This window comes from Ananas comosus, linkage group 18, assembly GCF_001540865.1.
Source record: "Ananas comosus cultivar F153 linkage group 18, ASM154086v1, whole genome shotgun sequence".
Taxonomy (NCBI): Eukaryota; Viridiplantae; Streptophyta; class Magnoliopsida; order Poales; family Bromeliaceae; genus Ananas; species Ananas comosus.
Genome location: NC_033638.1, coordinates 589,621 through 607,638, shown reverse-complemented (window position 1 = coordinate 607,638; position 18,018 = coordinate 589,621). Strand labels below are relative to the sequence as shown.

At 36.6% G+C, this 18,018-nt stretch overlaps 2 protein-coding genes across 5 annotated transcripts; one reads left to right on the top strand and one right to left on the bottom strand.

Annotated features, from left to right (window-relative positions):
• Positions 1,142-6,440, bottom strand: LOC109724055 (zinc finger protein 598). Of its 3 annotated transcripts, XM_020252690.1 has the most exons (8): positions 6,127-6,243; positions 5,959-6,032; positions 5,297-5,605; positions 3,898-4,106; positions 3,768-3,816; positions 3,562-3,651; positions 3,370-3,432; positions 1,142-3,159 (listed from the first exon to the last, which is right to left on the bottom strand). In XM_020252690.1, the coding sequence occupies exons 3-8, from the start codon at positions 5,600-5,602 to the stop codon at positions 1,537-1,539; spliced, it is 2,340 nt and encodes a 779-aa protein (XP_020108279.1). In that variant the 5' UTR covers positions 5,603-5,605; positions 5,959-6,032; positions 6,127-6,243; the 3' UTR covers positions 1,142-1,536. The 3 variants fall into 3 exon arrangements, with proteins under 3 accessions (XP_020108279.1, XP_020108277.1, XP_020108278.1); XM_020252688.1 differs by lacking the exon at positions 5,959-6,032 and having other exon boundaries at positions 6,127-6,440; XM_020252689.1 differs by lacking the exons at positions 5,959-6,032; positions 6,127-6,243 and adding an exon at positions 5,901-5,919.
• On the top strand, positions 11,886-18,018 carry LOC109723921 (serine/threonine-protein kinase haspin homolog). Of its 2 annotated transcripts, XM_020252432.1 has the most exons (15): positions 11,886-11,940; positions 12,062-12,182; positions 12,286-12,363; positions 12,974-13,073; positions 13,166-13,818; positions 14,453-14,576; positions 14,659-14,774; positions 14,929-15,040; positions 15,187-15,279; positions 15,618-15,679; positions 15,786-15,916; positions 16,651-16,721; positions 16,812-16,864; positions 17,365-17,431; positions 17,551-18,018. In XM_020252432.1, the coding sequence occupies exons 1-15, from the start codon at positions 11,922-11,924 to the stop codon at positions 17,665-17,667; spliced, it is 1,917 nt and encodes a 638-aa protein (XP_020108021.1). In that variant the 5' UTR covers positions 11,886-11,921; the 3' UTR covers positions 17,668-18,018. The 2 variants fall into 2 exon arrangements, with proteins under 2 accessions (XP_020108021.1, XP_020108022.1); XM_020252433.1 differs by lacking the exon at positions 17,365-17,431 and having other exon boundaries at positions 17,551-17,694.

Genomic DNA, 18,018 nt, shown 5'->3' with positions numbered 1-18,018 from the left:
GCCCTCCAACATATATAATCTCAAGGCATAAGAAAAGAGAAACTAATGCAAAAACTGATAGGAATTCAAATATCAGACCAAATCCAAGAGTCGATGAATGCATGACACACGACTGCACAAATGCATCAAGCGCGAGCCAGCCGTGATTTAACCACCATCTAATGATAAGTGGGGGCAAGGACTAAAGTGCAATGCCGGCAAACATTTACCAGTTTCAAGGACCAGATTTGACCTTGATGAAAACTGGAGGGGTTAGAAGTGCAAGGAAAACACGAATTGCAGAGCTTCCTGGCAACTCACTCAAGAAGCCAAAAAAAAGAGTTTTCTAGATGCTTCCAGCGTTGGGTAGAAGCTACTGATAAAGAGATTCTAACGAGTTTCGCTAGAGCTTCTTGAACAGTTTGGCCCACTCAGACATACAGCATTAAGCAGGTTATTAATGTCCCAACAATAAACACTTTTCTACTGCAGCTATATGAAGAAACAGCATTACAACCAAGCAAACAAAAGTATCAGCTTGAGCAGCAACAGAGGGAGAGAGAGAGAGAAGCCCCGCTTCAACTTTCAACAAAAATCCCAGAAAAGAGGGGGAAAAAAAGGGGAAAAAAAATCCACATAATAAGTCGATATGATTGTATGATACCAAGTAGAATGTGATAAGAAATCCATAAATTATTAGACTAATCAAAACAACCAAACTTGCTACATTCACAACAGAAGGAAATATAAGATTGCAGATTACTAGTTGAAAGGATTTCAAAATCATCACAAACCTCTCTTTTTCCTTTCCTGCTGCGATTTCTCGATTACTATATGATGATTTATATACTTCCATACACAGAAACAGAACTACTCTAAATGACAACTACTTGTATGTCAATGAGACCATAGTAGGAATATTAAATGAATGCAGTTGAGCTATATAAAGAAAAGAACACATACCGAAGCTTGATCATCACCCCAAAAAAGAGAATATATTTCACAAACAAATAACTCCACAGGGTTAGCGAGCTCCGATCAAGTTGATTCATCCGTCTCGAAAGAACCATCTAGATCGGCTAATCAGCGAGGATAGGATCAATTTTAACTCGCACACACCTTCGAGCAAATCCAATTTGTCAACAAAAGTAATAACCGCACAATGTAAAAATGTCTATTTATGGCAATATATTGATTGCGAAGGAACACTCGTACTATTTTGGTATTAGAGTTGTCAAAAAATTCAGATTCAGTAGCAACTAATATAAAAGCCACAGTACATATCGTCCCCCTAGAGGAAAAGGACATCTCATTTAACAGAAACTCGAGAAACTATAAACAGTTTACCAACATTACCTCATGGACTCTCATCCAGGTCGAGCCCGATTCTGGTGCGTGAAACTGATGCACCGGTATCACTTTGCAAAATATTAATTCACACGATATTCACAATCCGCCATTCTGAGTGGTAGAAAGCACCGGAGAAAAAAAGCCTACCAGCTGAAATATACTGCCCCAGCTCGGCTATGGCTCTGATTTTGTGATCAGAGTCAAACATTACTTGGATGTGTCCTTGTGAGAATTTGCAAGAAGTCTCTGCCCCCCGCCGTTTCGCCAAACGCCTCGTACACGCGACCCGTCAGAAGGGTTGTTAGGGTCTTCCGTTTGTGGGGGTTCAGCATTATACTTTTCATTAGCAAGATCAATAAGAGCAGCCGCCGAACCATCGCCGAGACGAACTCTAAGGAACTTCGAGGACTTCTTACGCTGTTTGCTGCTCCCTCCCTCATCCAGTTTCTGGTTAGAGCTTGTACTCCCTGGTCCCGGTTCTCTACCACCACCACTATAGTCACCCGAATTCGTACCAAGAGGCCCTTTACTTTTATCAGCTCGATACCCATCCTTCGACAAAACCTCTTCCTCTCCAACGTCCTGCTCTCTCTGACCAGACTGCAGCTTCCTTACACTGCTCAAGAAGTTATCAGCCATAGAATCTTTTTTACTTCTAGCCACTCCGTCGTCGCCACCTTTTCCCTTTCCAACAACAGCTTTACCTTTTCCTTTCCTCAAGGTATCATTGCCATTTTGTTGCAAACCCTTGAAGCGCAAACTAGCATGGTAGGCTTCAGTGAGTTCCTTCTGCTTCTGAGGGTCAGGTAATAGCCGCGCAAGCTCCAGAATCAAATGTGCTAGGCCGAACTGCTCGACATAAGAAAGATACTCCCAAGTATTGATTAGCCCTTGACGGTATTCTGCAGATATGCTCTTAAATGCAGCGTACCGATCCTCGTCCATTCCTAATGCAGCACGGATTCTTTCTACTAGTGTTTTGTTGGCAGTCTGAACATCCTCCACCCCAGTAAGGGAAACTTGGCTAGAAGTGGAACTCGGGACCGCACTGGATGTAGATTGGTTTTTCAATCCCCCTTCAGCAAGGTTAGGAGCAGATGAAGAGTGCTTCATCCGATTTGAGCTATTATTAGTAGTACTACTCCAGGCTGAGCTGGCTGAAAAAGGAGGCGACACAAATCCATTTCCTCTTGCTGGGTTTGTTGCTACCCTAGGTTGAGAACTTGAACTAGAAGAGGACACAAGTTCAGGAAATGGAACGGGTCTTATCTGAGAGCTTGAAGATATCGAAGGGTTGTTTTCATGGTATGCTGAGGGCTTTGACCGAGATGAATTAATTGTCAAAGAGGCCTTGCGATGTTGTTGGAGATGAGCTGCAAGGGTACCCTTGGCTAGGTTTTCTAACCCATGATCCGTATTGGGTTTATTCTTTCTATCACTTGCACCAGGTAAAGGAGGGAATGATTCCTCTCCAAGAGTGGCAGCACCTTTGTATCTCTGATTAAGAGCCTGAGCATATCTAGAAGAAGACGGCTCGACGGGGTCCCTATCTGAAAGGGGAGGGAAGGAGGATTCTTCTAAAACAGGACCAGTTCTGGAATTTGCACTGATATTAAATGATTCGAATGAATTTGTGACTGAGTCAGTTTGAGTTGTTTCTCGACGGTCAGTAGAAGAAGAATCGCGGACTCTCCCCTCTGCCATCGCTGTCTCGAGGCTTGCTTGAATGGCAGCTGACAGTTGGTTGGTAGATGGTTCGGGGCGGAAATTCCGCCCCCTTCCTCGTCTCTGTTCTTGTTCACTCCTTCGATATCTAAAGCTGGTTGGAATCTAACATAAGAGAAAACGAAACCATACATCAGGCTAACAATTCATTCAAAAGTAAATTCATTAGCAGTGCCAATAGACAAAACAAATTAATCTCAAATTTAATAAGTAAATCCATTATCAGTGCCACAAAAAAAAAAAGCCATTAATTTCTAATTTAATAAGGGTTATAGCCTTAAGTAGCCCATATGACTAAAGAAAGCTGTTTGTTACCTGAAGAGCAGCATTTCTCTTGGAGCGAGACATGTGACCTCCATGCTCGATTGCATTATGCCTCTAGAAAGAAGAAGAAGAAGATATACATTAAGATCATGACAAGAGCACTAATCACTAACAATGGGGTATATCAAAAAAAAAAATAAAAATAAAAAAAAAGGGAAGAACTAAATCCACGTGAAAAATCACCTTCATTTCTGCTTCAGTTTGGAATACAACGAACTTCTTTGCCAAGCACGCCTCGTCCTCGCAGAGGAAATGCCCTTGGCGGAAATGCATCTGCATGTACCAGCATTTGACAATTCACAATTCGCACATAAAGACAATTAGTCATGCCTTAAATAAATCTAGCATAAATTACAGGTTTGACAGTAATCAGTTTACATATAGCATACCTCCAGGTCATCGTAGTTCCTATAATAATCATACTGCCCAGGATGTTGCCTGTAAATCAAAACAAATCCAGTATTAGAGACTTTTCACTTTAACTTGAATTCCGTTCACATCAGGAGAAAGCATGCACACCTTTGACATATATGGCAAGTGTAATGTTCTGTTGACATGTGCATGTAAAGTTCATTGTCTCCATAGAATGGGTTCTTGCAGAACTCGCACATGGGATGCCCCATAAAACCACCACGCTCACTTTCAGTGCCATCAACCTCTGAATCACCAGAGTTTATATGGCGATTCAGCTGTGATCTAGTGTAAAGTTTTTGCTCGCAAATAAATACCTGCTCAAAATGATCGAATTAGTTAGACAATTGATCAAAAAAACATTCGATAACTATAAGATAAAGAAACGGTACTTGGAGTAGTGAGAAGTCGGCAACAATAAAATTGGCGGAGAAAATTTGGACAAGCAATCATATTGGTTACATCATCATCACCAAGTCGTCATAATAATAGATTGTAGTAGCTCCAATACCACATATAGTAACCACTTGTGGAAGAATACATGTTGTACCTAGGCGGAATGTAGAAAGATAGAACAGCTCTTGCCGAACCTCCCATTTTTTAGAATAGAGTAAAACACTTTCAGAAAAAAGGGAGTTTTTTTTTTCTTTAAGTCATTCCACATGATAATCTGTTTGTGATGTTTATGGTCTCGCCTTCAGCTATGAAGTTCAAAGCCATAAAGATTAATTAGACTACCTAAGAAATTGCGCACTTTTGCCACTTCTAAATATAGGAACTATCATGTTTATGTATCTTGACCCTTCTACCGTAAAATAGGAATCTAAAAAAGAAGAAAACAACAAAATTGGCAAAATGAGCTTCTCTAGTCTAATGCAAAAGATGTAAGCCCAAAGAAGCCAATTAGACCTCCATTCTTTTACTGTGGCAAATAAACTATTCAGAGTTAGCAGACAAAGCGTTTATTTCAGACCAACAAATGCTTCAATACCTAGTATAGAAATATATTAGTGGGATAAAAAGGAACTTAAATCTATACAGGAACTAGACATACTCAATATCAAATGCTCACAAAACTTCGTACTTCAAAAACATTAAAGTGATCGCAAATGTGCTCCATAAAATTTCACAAGACATGGTAGCGAATGACAAAATCAACTCCATCTTAAAAGGCCACTGACTTGTTTTGCAATGAATTGGGTATTCTGCTAGCACCACATAGGTTCCACATAATACATTTTTGCTAACCTCGAGTTCGCAATAGTTACAGTTCAGTTCTCAGAATGGGATTCTGAAAAGGAAAAAATAACAAAAAATAATAGAAGTAACCATATTACAACTTAAGAACAGTGTAGTCAAGTCAAAGGAAAAGCAGTAGAATCATGCTGTAGTTAGGCAGGAATCTCAACTTCCACATGCTTAAAGCATATAATGAAACTTAACTTTAATGCGCACATGCCTACCAAAGAGATGAGTTCAGCACGCATAGACAAAAAAAAGATCTAACCTTCCTCCCTTCCAGGCAGAGGCTGCACATAGACAACCGATGCTGATGAAAGAGATGGCCCTTGAGCTGCTCTATGCTGCGGAACTTGTTCCTCCGCTTTGCAATGCCCTCGCCCCCTTGCTCCTCTGCGCTCTTATCACAAACGCTACAAGAAAGCCGGCACATTGCCCTTATCATCTTGTAATGGTCAATGTCGTCAAAGTACGCCTGCGAGTCCTCATGAAACCAGTAAGAGCCAACCTGCCCTTCGGTTGCATTGGCCGGGAACACCGAAAAGTCTGTGATGACCCTTGTATAATCCCCCATGGCCTGCCAATCGCAGCATATATTAGCATTTATCATTGTAGCAGTATAATAGAACATAGCATATCATAACAGCATACATAAATCAACAAAACATACTACATAACTTTCGCATGCATACGTAAATGAAAATGCCCTTAAATAAGATACAAGAGGGAAAATTGATACTTAGGCATAGTGTTATAGATAATCCAATTAAATGCAGCAGCTAAGAAACACAGAATCCATTCAACTGAAACATGCATCATTGGAAATATGACATAGACTAAAATTGGTACACGGACAAAACCATCGAATTTACCAAATTCCGTGAAATCTGATAAGCAATCCATGATTAGAAAGCAACTAGATTAAACAACCGTAAACTATGGGATGCAGAAGCCATAATTTCCAATCAAGAACCGCTATTTGATCCAAGATCGGGCACACAAACCTACAAATTTCCGATCCAAAACGAAACAACGAGTAAGCATTCGAATCTAAAAAGAGATCGGGGATTAGGGTTAGCGCAAAAACGGGAACCCTACCCTGGTGACGAAGACGCAGGGGCACTCGGTCTTGCAGATGCAGCAGCGGCGGTCGCCGAGGACGAAGCGGAGGCGCACGACGCAGGTGGAGCACACCTCGCGGTGGCCGCAGGGCCCGTACGCGGTCCACTCCAGCGCCTCCGCGCACACCGCGCAGGTGTCGTCCATGGCTCGATCCGATGCGCCGGTGATCGCCGGAGACGGTGGCGGTGGACAACGACGACGACTAGGAGCTCGGAGCGAGAGCTAGGTTAGGGCTTTGGGCGCTGCGGAGGCGGAGAGAGAGAGAGAGAGAGAGAGAGAGAGAGGAGTAATCGAGAGGAGGTGCGATGGGATTCTTTAAATAGTAAAAAGGGAGATCGCGGTGGCGTGGAGATAAGAAAATAGGGTGTGGTTATAACATTGTCGAATGAGAAATGTGAATCGGAAACGGAACCGTCGCCGAGATTAATAAATAAAATACGAATTTTTTTAGACTTTTCGGATTATCCACGAATTATTAAAAATTTAAATAAAAAACTTATATATTTATATTTAAGTATGTTTAAATATGTTTAAATAAATTTTCAATTCACTCGCCCTGAAAAGAAAAAAATTATATTTTATGTTTAATTATAGATTATTTTATTTCTTTTCTTGATTATTTATATATTATATTGTATAATGTAGTTTGCTATTATTATACTATTATTTTTTATTTAATTTATTTTATTTTGTAACTCTTTATTTTTATGTTTTTAAGAATTATATTATAACTATTTATACTGGTAGGATAATCTATAAAAAAAATTTAATTTACTAGCTGAATTTTTTTTATCCCGAACTTTTAATTGATGAACGTATAATTTTCGTATAAATTGCGCATCCGGATAATTAGTGAATTCGTTTTTTAAGCTGTATTTTTCAACGAATTTAAAAATTAGGATACGAATTTTATTCATATTATACTCGTATCGAATTTTTGCAAAATCCAAATTAACTAACTATGATTGCAAGTAGTAGGTAAAAATGTATACAGACCCCTCAACTGGATTAATTTTATACATGTTCCTGTAAATATAGTGAATGATAAATATATTTCTACAAAGTTCAACTTTCATATATTGTCTCTACAAAAGTCCTGATATTTTCAAATACATTTCTGCCGTTAAAATCCATTAGACAAATTTAGTTAATCATAGATTAAATACTTAATCCTAATTAATTTTTGATATTTTTATCCCTCTTATATTGTACTGTTATGGCTTTTGAAGGGACATATTCGAAAATATTAGAACTTTCGTAGTAATAATATATAAAAATTAAACTTTATAGGAATTTATTTGTCATTCACTATATTTGCAGAGACCTGTATGAAATTAACCTTAGAGAAATATAAATAAAAATACATGAAATTTACTTAAACTTTAATCCATTTTAACTTAATTATCTAATTTTTTAAAAGTTTTAATTGTTGACACCAAACTTTCAAATTTATTTGATTTTAACTATGTAATGGCTTTTTTGCACTTTAGACCTTTTTGGTGGGGGTTTTTAGTGCAATAGTCTTCCTTTAAAATTTTATTTTAAAAATAAACATGTTAAATTTTTATTTATAAATATAGTTTTATAAAAGCGGTGAATGATTTACCGCTTTTAAAAGCGGTGAACCATTCACCGCTTTTAAAAGCGGTGAATTTTCTTTTTCTCACTTTTTTTTATAATTCTACAATGGTAAAAGCTGTGAACCATTCACCGCTTTTATTATTTTTCTACACCTAAACAAAAGTTATGAATGCAGTGAATCATTCACCGCATTTAAAAATCTATTTTTATAATTATTTTTTAAAAAAATTTATTTTTATAATTATAAAAATCAATAGGATTAGTTATAAAAAAAATTCTTTTTGGTGTGTAGTCTATTGCGATGGGCTTAATTAAAGTACTTCATGAGATTCATGTGACTATATTCTTATTTTTTAGTAAGCAATTTATCCAAATTTAGCAGCTAAATGTTATGATATGACTAAAATTAAATGAAATGAAAAGGTGAGCTACCAAAATCAAAATCTTAAATGATTAGACGGTTGGATGGAAATAACTCATAGTCTAGATAAGATTCGTACATTTTGAGTCGAGTTTAGATTCTTCTAAAAACAGAAAGGTTTTTGTGCTTTTACTTTATTTTTGATTTGATCGAATTTATGAATGGATGATCTGCTTTGTTAGACTTTATTTAAAGTATTTGAATGTTTTAGGATTCAAATTTTATAATTTTTCGATATTAAATGGCGATCAAGATGGCTCAAAAGCAACAACTTAATAGTAGATATAATAATCGATTTGCAAGTTTAATAGTGCAAAAATATTAAAATTAGATAAAAAAATTGATATATATATTTTTTTCAACAATTTAAAGTAAAATAAATATGTTTTACTTAAAATTTTAATGCTATATCATCGCTTTTTATGAAAGTTTTTATTTTTTCGTCATTTATTTTGAGACTATTTTGATCACCAGATAAATAATTTAAAAAATTATAAAATTTGAATATTGAAGGCTTTAAATACTATACATGTCTAACTGAGCTAATATTTAATTCAGAAGTCCCATCATTAAAGTCTCGATGCTTCTGCGTAGCTTATCTGACAAATATATCGGATAACTTTATGGCTTTGTTTGGTTCAGGTATAAGCAAGAACAAGTTATACCGGGGATAGGTACAAGTATGGATTTTCGTAGGAACAAGGGTATATTTTTGTTTGGATGAAAATGTGAGTATAAGGTGGAATAGTTCGTAGTTGTAAATAGAAAATAATGATATTACCTCTATAATTGAATTTAAATTTTTAAATTGAAAATTTTAAATTGAAATCTTTAACTTTTACATTTTAAAATTTGAAATTAAATTTAAAATTTTAATTTTAAATATCTAATTTTAAATTTAAGACCAAACTTAAATTTGAAAGATATAAAATATCAAATTTAAAATTTAAAAACTAAAAATATCATATTTAAAATTTAAAATTTAAAAATATCAAATTTAAAATTTAAACTTTAAAATTTATAATTTAAAATTATAAATTATAAATTTTAAAAATTAAAATTTAAAATAAAAATCTCTCTCTCTCTCTATCTCTTTCTTTTGTACCGGGGTGGAACAAGTTGTTCCACCCCTGGGTGGGAACACTTGTTTCCTACCGTGGTATAGGGTAGGAAACAAGTGTTCCCACCCTCCAATTTTTCCATTTGGGTACAAGAGGGGGGATAAGGGGTTATCCCCCCTCTTGTACCCAATCCAAACGGGGTGGATAGGAATACATGTACGCATCAACTACTTTGCAGGTATACGCATGTAATTAGGGGCTATCTAGAACCAAAACTTGGAGAGCAAGCAACTTGTGAGTTTCTCGCGTGCTCAACTTTGCTCCCCCAACTCCCCGCGAACTCGAAGGGTGATTCCTATATAATCATGAGTGGAATTTGAGTGATTTTGTAACTTTAGTGTAGAAATAAATTGCTCAACTACGACTTTCTCAAAATCACGAGTTCATCTTCGAGATCCGAAACACACACACACACACACACACACACACACACACACACACACAAACTAGCTCTCAACCCATACTTTACAAAGATATGCATGCAATTAGGGATTGTCTGGAAGCAAAAATCGGAGAGTAAGTCACTTGTGAGTCCCACGAACTCGACTTTCAACCCCCAAACCGCCATCCCTATCGAACTCAAAGGCCAATCCCCTATACAATTGTGAGTGGAGTTCGAGTGATTTCAAGACTTCAGTGCGGAAGCAAATGCCAGCGATTATGACTTTCTCGAAATCATGAGTTCATCATCCGAAATCCAAAAAAAAATGCATAAATTCGCCCCTTAATCCCTACTTTGCAAGGATATGTATGTAATTAGGGATTGTTTGAAAGCGGCAAATCTTTAAATTGGAGAGCAAGCCAACTTTTGAGTTTCACAAACTCGACTTTGCCCTTCCACCCCACCAAACTCGAAAAAGGTCGATCCTTATGCAATTGTGAGTGAAGTTTTGAGTGATTTTGTGATTTGGATGCAGAAGTAAAATGCCAATAACTATAACTTTCTTGAGATCATGAGTTAAACCTTAGATTAAAAAAATAAAAATGCGCAGAATTTCCAAATCTACAGACTATTTTGGAATAAGCTACCTGACCTTTCAAAATTTTGATTTTTCTGTCAACCTTTCAATTTGTTTGATTTGAGTTAATCAAGAAAATTTTGACTCTAAAATTTTACTGTGTCGTTTATGTTTATAAATTTAGTTCGCATACTTAAATCTCGCAACAATAAATTTATTAAAATAAATTATTAGCTTAAATTTTAAAGTCAAAATATAATTGATCGACACAAATCAAACAAATTGAATGATTGGATTGTAAAATCAAAATTTTGAAAGATTAGATAACCGATTCAAAATAATCTATAATTCAAATAAGTTATGTACATTTTACCCAAAAAAACTTGTAAATACCTGATTTTTTTGCTTTCCCCTCTGACTTTCAAACACCTATATTTTGTCCTCTTTAAAGTTTTAAAAATATTTTCAGAAAGTTACGACATTAATGAGCGGGCAAAATAATCAAATTGCCCTTACCTATTCTATAAGAAAAAAAATAATTTTTTTATTATATTTTTGGTATTTTTAAAAATATTTTCAATATAAATTATAAAAAATAGACTGAATAGTGATGAAATCTTGACGAAGAGGGTCTAAATGCATTAAACTGAAATTTTGGGGGGGTAAAAGATGAAAAGAAGGGTATTAAAGGGGGATTTTTCTATATTTAGCGTTAAAAAAGGTAAGCTTCAAATACCACTATGTGGTTTCATACTGATTCACTTTAATACTCTATAGTTTAAAGTGTATTACTTTAGTACCATATGGTTTTATTTTTCTCTTTCCGTTAGCACATCCGTTAACTTTCTATTAAATCACTTCCTCCTGTCATTCAAAAACCTACACTTTACCCCTTAAAAAATAACAAATATTTGCTTCAACTCCCGCCGCCAGTAATGCGTTAGGATTTCATTTATATCTTATTTTTTATACCAAAAATACTCTTGAAATCCTAATCCATGCCCACACACATGCCCTCGGCCGCCGCCTCGTCCTTTACCGCCACCACGCCCTCCGCCGCCTCGCTTTCACTTACCTCTCTATCCATTCCCAGACACACGCCCTCGCCCTCCTTTACCAACGGGATGAGCAAGATTGGGGAGGAGGAGATGAAGAAGATGAGGATAATTTGGTTATTTTGTCACACCATACCCTTCGGTGCATATTTTTTATTTTTCAAGAGGGCAAAGTGTAGGCATTTGAATGACAGGGGAAGTGAAAAAACGAGTATTGACAGAAAGATTTTATGTAATTTAGCCATAATATAATATAAAATGGGTAAAAATGTCATTAACCAGACTTAAGTATTTAACCTATGATTAACTAAAATTTTTTAACGAATTCTAATGGCAGGGGCATATTTGAAAGCATTAGGGCTTTTGCCAGGACAATATATAAAAATTGAACTTTGTGGGGATATATTTGTAATTCACTATGTTGCAAGGATCTGTATGNCAAAAAAAAAAAAAACACAAACGGGCCCTGAATCACTTATAATACAACTGGGCCGGATTTTGTATACAAGCCCATTATGCTTTTTCCCAACTCCGACCCGAAACGTAGTTCAAAAATTTCCCTCTCATTTCGATTTCTGCGCCTCTCTCTCTCTCTCTCTCTCTCTCCCTCTCTCTCTCTCTCTCGCGCTTCGCCATGGCCTCATCACGAGAAGGTACCGAATCCAAAACCCTAATTTCTCTCTCTCTCTCTCTCTCTCTCTCTCTCTCTCCCCACCCACTCAATTTCTCTCCCAAATCCTCTTCGATTCCCACCTCAATCTCCAATCTCTCCAGGTTTCGCCGGCGATCGGTGGGCGGAGATCGCGTCCGGAGGAGGCGCCCCACCCCACGCGCGAGTCGGCGTTGTGTACGGGCGACGAAGAGCCGGAGACGCGAACCCTCGAGACATAGAGATGTAGGCGCAAATTGATCCCCTTTAATTGCATATTTTCTATGATTTTTTTGCTAATTTTCTCACTATTCTGTTTTGGGTAATTTCTTGTTGGATTCGTGAGAAGAAGCGGATCCCGTGGAGAGAATCGAGTGAGCTTTGCGCCGAGCAAGAGGACCAGTTGGAATCGATCCCTTTCCATCAGGTGAATTGATTTTGTTTTATCGTAGCTTAAATTGCTAACTTTTCCTTCATTTTAGGGTTTTTTAACTCCCAAATTTGGCACCTTTTTAAGTTGGTTTTCTTATAATCACTCTCTCAGTGTAGATTAATTGGATTCTAATCTTTTTTAAGCATGAGCTGAGCTGAGCTACTTCCTCTAAGTATTACCTTCTACAGTAATTTAGGGTTTATATTCACCTTCGAGGGCTTGTTTGTTTCACCGAAGGTGAAATTCAGATTGAAGTAGGTTTTGAGTGACCTAGAGTTCAGGTGAAAATTATTTCCCTTATGCTTTTTTTGTATACTGTGGATCTTTTCTCAGTTCTGTTGTTTGTTTGACAAAAAATAAATAACGTAAAACTTGGATGTGTGAGAGATTAGATTAATATTTTATTATTTTTTCCTCACTTTCTTTTTTCCTGTAATTAATTTCGGCCTGGGGTGGGCTGAAGCCGTTTGCAAGTTAATTATTTGACACTGTATACTCTGTATTTTGCTGCTCAATCACTTTGGATTTTATGAAATTTGAATCATACAGAGCCGACTCTCTTTTAGTTAACTTCTTTTTTTGCCTTCTTCTTTACTGCTCATAGAGGAAGGGAAAGCATTCTACTTGCCGCTGGAGAGAATTTTCAGCATCAGCCTAAACCAAGAGGTGCATCTAAGAAACCACCAAGGCAGGGACCACGTGGGGTGCGTCATTTGATCCACAATTTGTGCTATCTTAATGTAAAATCATGGAAGTTATTTTCAATTTAATTAGTAATTTTAGTGTACTTTAACAGAAGAAACCTGCGCCAGGGCCCCCGGATTTTAGAAAGGAGAAGGCTTATTTTCAAGAAGTCGACGCCTTTGAGCTCTTAGAAGAGAGTCCCTCTCCCAAAAACTTTGGCACATGGGCGATGGGTGCAAAGCAAGATTATGTAGTCCATGACTTGCCTGCCATTTTGGAGAGGTGGAAGCTCTCGAAGCTTGCTTATAAATGTGGGTCTTCCCATCCGCTTTTTAAGATCGCAGAGTCACCAATAGTTCCCTCTCTAAAGAGTAGTACTTGCAATGGTTCTACTAATTTTGTTGACAAAACTCCAGAACGGGTCACAAAATCAAGGATTTACTCTAATATTACTTATAAGAGGAGCATTACTTCGATATCCACTGATAATAGCTTGAGTGGCCTTGCTAATCATAAAAGTATTGTTGATTCTTTTGATACGCTGAATATAAAGAGTGAGGTTGCTGAGAGTGGTGGTAGTGAAGGTTTGGAGGTATTGGGAAAAGCTGTTGAAGGTGACGAGTTAGAAGGAGCAATCAAGAAGGATCATGTAGTTCCTTACTTGCCATCATTTGGTGATGAATGTTTGAGTGCATTTGCGCAACTTCTAATGGTTTGTCAGCAATCTTCTGCAGTTAGCTTGGCTGAAGTCTTTTCAACATATTGGTTGGTCCTCTTATTCCTCTTTTCTTGATCAAGTAATTATCATCTTGGTTTTCACGGCCTGCCTCTCAGATAACTATTGTTAATTGAAGTTTAAAACAACTCAAATAATGGTGCCAGTTCTGTGTAGTGTGTCCATTATTTTGTCATGTTTAAAATATAAATTTAGATTATGAATATCAGAACGACTTACTTTTCCTTTTTTTTTTTGTTTTCTTGAGCTTAAACTAAATGCACTCGAATGTGTTGGCAGATTGGCTTATCCATATTTTTTTCTTCTAAGAGAGCACCGATGAACAAAAAAAAAAAGATACTAATTTCAACTGCCCATTCAATTACAGAGTTTGAGTTTAAAAAACAAACTGAAATGTAACCAATTGAGGCCTGTGTTACTATCATTGTTTATGCTTAGATTTATAGTATTGAATGCACTAGAATGCAGCAACCACTGTTTATTTTAGTTGGCTGCAAGATATCGTCTGCAAGAATGTAGCAGCCACTAGAATTTATGAGACTTTGATGTGTAGAATTCATCACATGACTCTCCTCTTCCTCTTAGATTGTTCTGCATTATTTTTAATCATCTTTCCTTCAATTTGCAAGTTTTATGTACAGATCAGTTTGTGCTTGAAAACAGTGAACCAAGTAGCATTGTCAAGATTGGTGAAGGTACATATGGAGAGGCCTTTAGAGCTGGTGAAACTGTATGTAAAGTAGTTCCAATTGATGGGGATTCACTAGTGAATGGAGAAGTACAGAAGGTTTAATTTTTCATCACCAATCTATTGTTGTGTCCTTGTCAGAAATTTCAGCAGTTAGTAATTCCATGTTTTGTTTTTGCAGAAATCTGAAGAAGTGCTTGAAGAAGTCTTGCTTTCGCTGACTCTGAATAACTTAAGGAATGAAAATGGGAAAACTAACTGTAGGAACTCATGCAAAGGCTTCATAGAAACAAAAGAGTATGTATCTACGACGCATCGTCCCATCGAAAGGACAACTGTTGAATTCATCAATGTTGGTTGTTAGTCTTTCAAACGTATTACTTTCAAAGTAATACTTTGAGATTTTTATCAAATTTCATTATTCATTATAGACACGTTCTTGTCTTCTCAGCTTTCGAGTTTGCAAAGGTTCCTATGATGCCGGATTGATTGGTGCATGGGAAGATTGGGATGCAAAGCATGGTTCAGAAAATGATCATCCCAAGGAATTTTCAGAGGAACAGGTTCTTTTTCTTAAAGCATGTTGGATTTTTATATCCTGTGAAATAACTTCGCTCTTAGAAGAAATTGGTGATATACTTAAGAAATAGCTAGGAATGCAATTTATATTCTCTTTGATTTCTTATAAGCAACTGCAAATTCTTTTCAGTGCTACATTGTGTTTGTTCTAGCTGATGGGGGTAGAGATCTTGAAAGTTTCGTACTCTCAGACTACAATGAGGCAAAAAGTTTATTGGTTCAGGTTGCAGACAGAATATCTTTCCCTGATCAGTTCAACAAGAGATTATCTCCTGCTTCCGGTGCACTGGCAAGCTATCCACCACCTAGTGAGATGCTATCCATTTGATTTCATAGTCCGTTCCCTTCCATCGAGGGAAAAGTAGCCTTTCTTAATTTTAAAAATTATTTCTACGGGAAAGTGGTTTAGATCGCTGGATTGGAAGTATGAGATGGGATCATGTGCGGATAAGTGGGTGGTGCATGGCTTTTTAGGTGCACCAGATGTGAAAGATAATTTCTCCAGTTCAACCCCAAGTTGCCACCTACACAGCTTAATTGGTTTCTACATGATCCTTGCAGGTTTCTGTTTCTTTAGCAGTGGCAGAAAGCGCATGTGAATTTGAGCATCGAGATTTGCATTGGTTTAGTTATCATTTCCAACTATCTAGTTAGTTAAATTTCTTACCAGTGTTAGCTGTTCATTTTAGTTTTGTTGCTTGTTAATTACAGAAGTAAGATGTTTTGCAGGGGAAACATTCTTTTGGCTCGTAATGAGATGGATACAATGAACTTCACTATCGAAGGAAAGAGAATGAGTGCTAGGACCTTTGGTTTGACCATTGCAATAATTGATTTCACCCTTTCTCGGATCAACACTGGTAAATATTTGTTCCTTCAAATTTTATGCTGATAAGGTATTGTAGCTGAGCTGAATATCTTTTAAGAAATCCTAGTGTTTGTTTCTTCGATGAAAACCGTACATGCTAATTTTCAAGTGGGTTCGATTCAATGACAACCCTACGTGCCAATCTCCAATTAGAGTCCCTATGTGATAACTCCTGTGCTTTTGGAACCCTTTTCAGAAGATTTTTACCTTTTAACAAATTATCACTTTCAGTGATAACTAGCAAGTAGGCACAGATAGAATTGCCATTCGTCATGCAAGTATAACTACATAAAGAATCAAATATGTACTTACAGTAAATTTAATCAAAGTGAGGGCTGCTGGTCTTTCTATTTTACCACTGGAGTTGGTAGCTATTCAATATTTACATATATTAAGACAATCATGTATTGATCCTACAGAATTCTAATGTGAAACTGGCATTTATATTCTTTTCTTCCACTGCCACGGAATTATATGAGTTTTTCATTTTTGGTGCTTTTACAAATTTAATATATGATCCGGCTTTAATGAACTTGAGTAGAATCTAATGAAAACCATATATTATTAGTAGATCACTTTTCATAGTATTTTATTAGCTGAGTATCTGGCCTTGCATTCTGATTTGTCTTCATTAGAGAATATCTAGTTAAGAGTCGGCTAATGGTTTTAGTGACTCCTATTGAATTCATGGTGAAAATATTTTGTTTCTTTATGTGATGTCTGCAGGAGAAGCCATACTGTTTCTTGACCTATCTGCTGATCCTGGCTTGTTTGAGGGGCCAAAAGGAGATAAACAGGTAAACAGGCACACTGAATACTTACCTCCTGTGTTGGAACCTCATTTTTTATCCATATGATCATTTATTTGGTTTATTTCTTGCCCTCAGTCGGAAACGTATCGAAAAATGAAAGAAATAACTGAAGACTACTGGGAAGGAAGGTAAGGCATAATTTAAAGCTATTCAATATTAATTTCGTAATTCACATTGTCGTTATGTACTGTTAATGTGGATATTTCATAGGTCACCTCCACGATATCACGTGGATTTTAGAATTTCTTTTTTTTTTTTAAATAGTTTTTGATCTCTTAGGGTTATTGCGGTAATCGATGTGGGTGGTAGCGAAAAAAAAAAGGCATAATAGATGTGGGTGGTAGTAAAAAAGATGTGATAACACGCACTCTAGCTCAGAACTTCATCTGAAATGAGCTCATTGGAGGTATAAAATCCATATAGCCAATTCTGAATAGTCTCGCATGGTTCCTTGCATTACATTGTAGTTAGCAAGTGAGGAGTCATTTTTCTTATAAAAACAAATCAAAAGATACATTTAATTTCAGCTAAGGTCATTTGGTAGAAAAATATCCTTGGAATCTATTCTTCTGTTAGGATCTTTGTGCTGTAAATCTAAGACTACTCTTTTGACTCCATGAATACGCAGTTTTCGGAAGACGAACGTCCTTTGGTTAATTTATCTAGTTGATATCTTGTTGTTGAAGAAATCCTTTGTAAGTTCAGCAACGTCCGAGTTTCTTCTATTTTTTTACAAAAGCTAACTTCAATTATGTATTTTCTGATATGGGAAGAGATTGTTCTCTAAACTCGTTCACAAACATTTCTTCGCCAGAAACGAACAGCAAAGGACGAAAGGGATCTTCGATCATTCAAAAAGCGCTTGAGCTCATACGAGTCCGCTAAAGATTGCCTGTCGGATTCCTTCTTTAGTGATCTACTATTCACATGAGGGGGATGCGTCTTGCAAATCCAAAGGATGTATAATTCCCAGTCCTTTTGCCATAACAGGGAGTATAGCTTCATAGGTACGCCTAATTGAGAAGTACCATGCAAATTTCATCGTGTGGTTTCGCGAATATTGTATTTACAACACCTTATCTACATGCTATAAGATGGGCTTTTTCTTAACCAGTATCTAGCAAAACCAGTGCTTACATATGTGGCCATTGTGCATAAATTATACCAAGAAACCTCAGTTTTGATATTGTAAGTTGCTCATACATTTAGGGAGTATGAGTTTAGCAGCTCTGAGGATCAAATTTAACCCCCAGTTGTGACTCTTGATGCTTCTGAGTTTCTT

Excerpts from the sequence above, each read along its gene's own strand:
- LOC109724055 (XM_020252688.1), bottom strand. The coding sequence starts at position 6,294 with ATGGACGACACCTGCGCGGTGTGCGCGGAGGCGCTGGAGTGGACCGCG. Across the intron at positions 5,606-6,126 it reads CCTGCGTCTTCGTCACCAGG|GCCATGGGGGATTATACAAG; the intron begins GTAGGGTTCCCG and ends TGCGATTGGCAG. Across the intron at positions 3,160-3,369 it reads AGAGAAATGCTGCTCTTCAG|ATTCCAACCAGCTTTAGATA; the intron begins GTAACAAACAGC and ends CTCTTATGTTAG.
- LOC109723921 (XM_020252432.1), top strand. Across the intron at positions 14,775-14,928 it reads GGCTTCATAGAAACAAAAGA|CTTTCGAGTTTGCAAAGGTT; the intron begins GTATGTATCTAC and ends TTGTCTTCTCAG. Across the intron at positions 15,680-15,785 it reads GAGCATCGAGATTTGCATTG|GGGAAACATTCTTTTGGCTC; the intron begins GTTTAGTTATCA and ends GATGTTTTGCAG.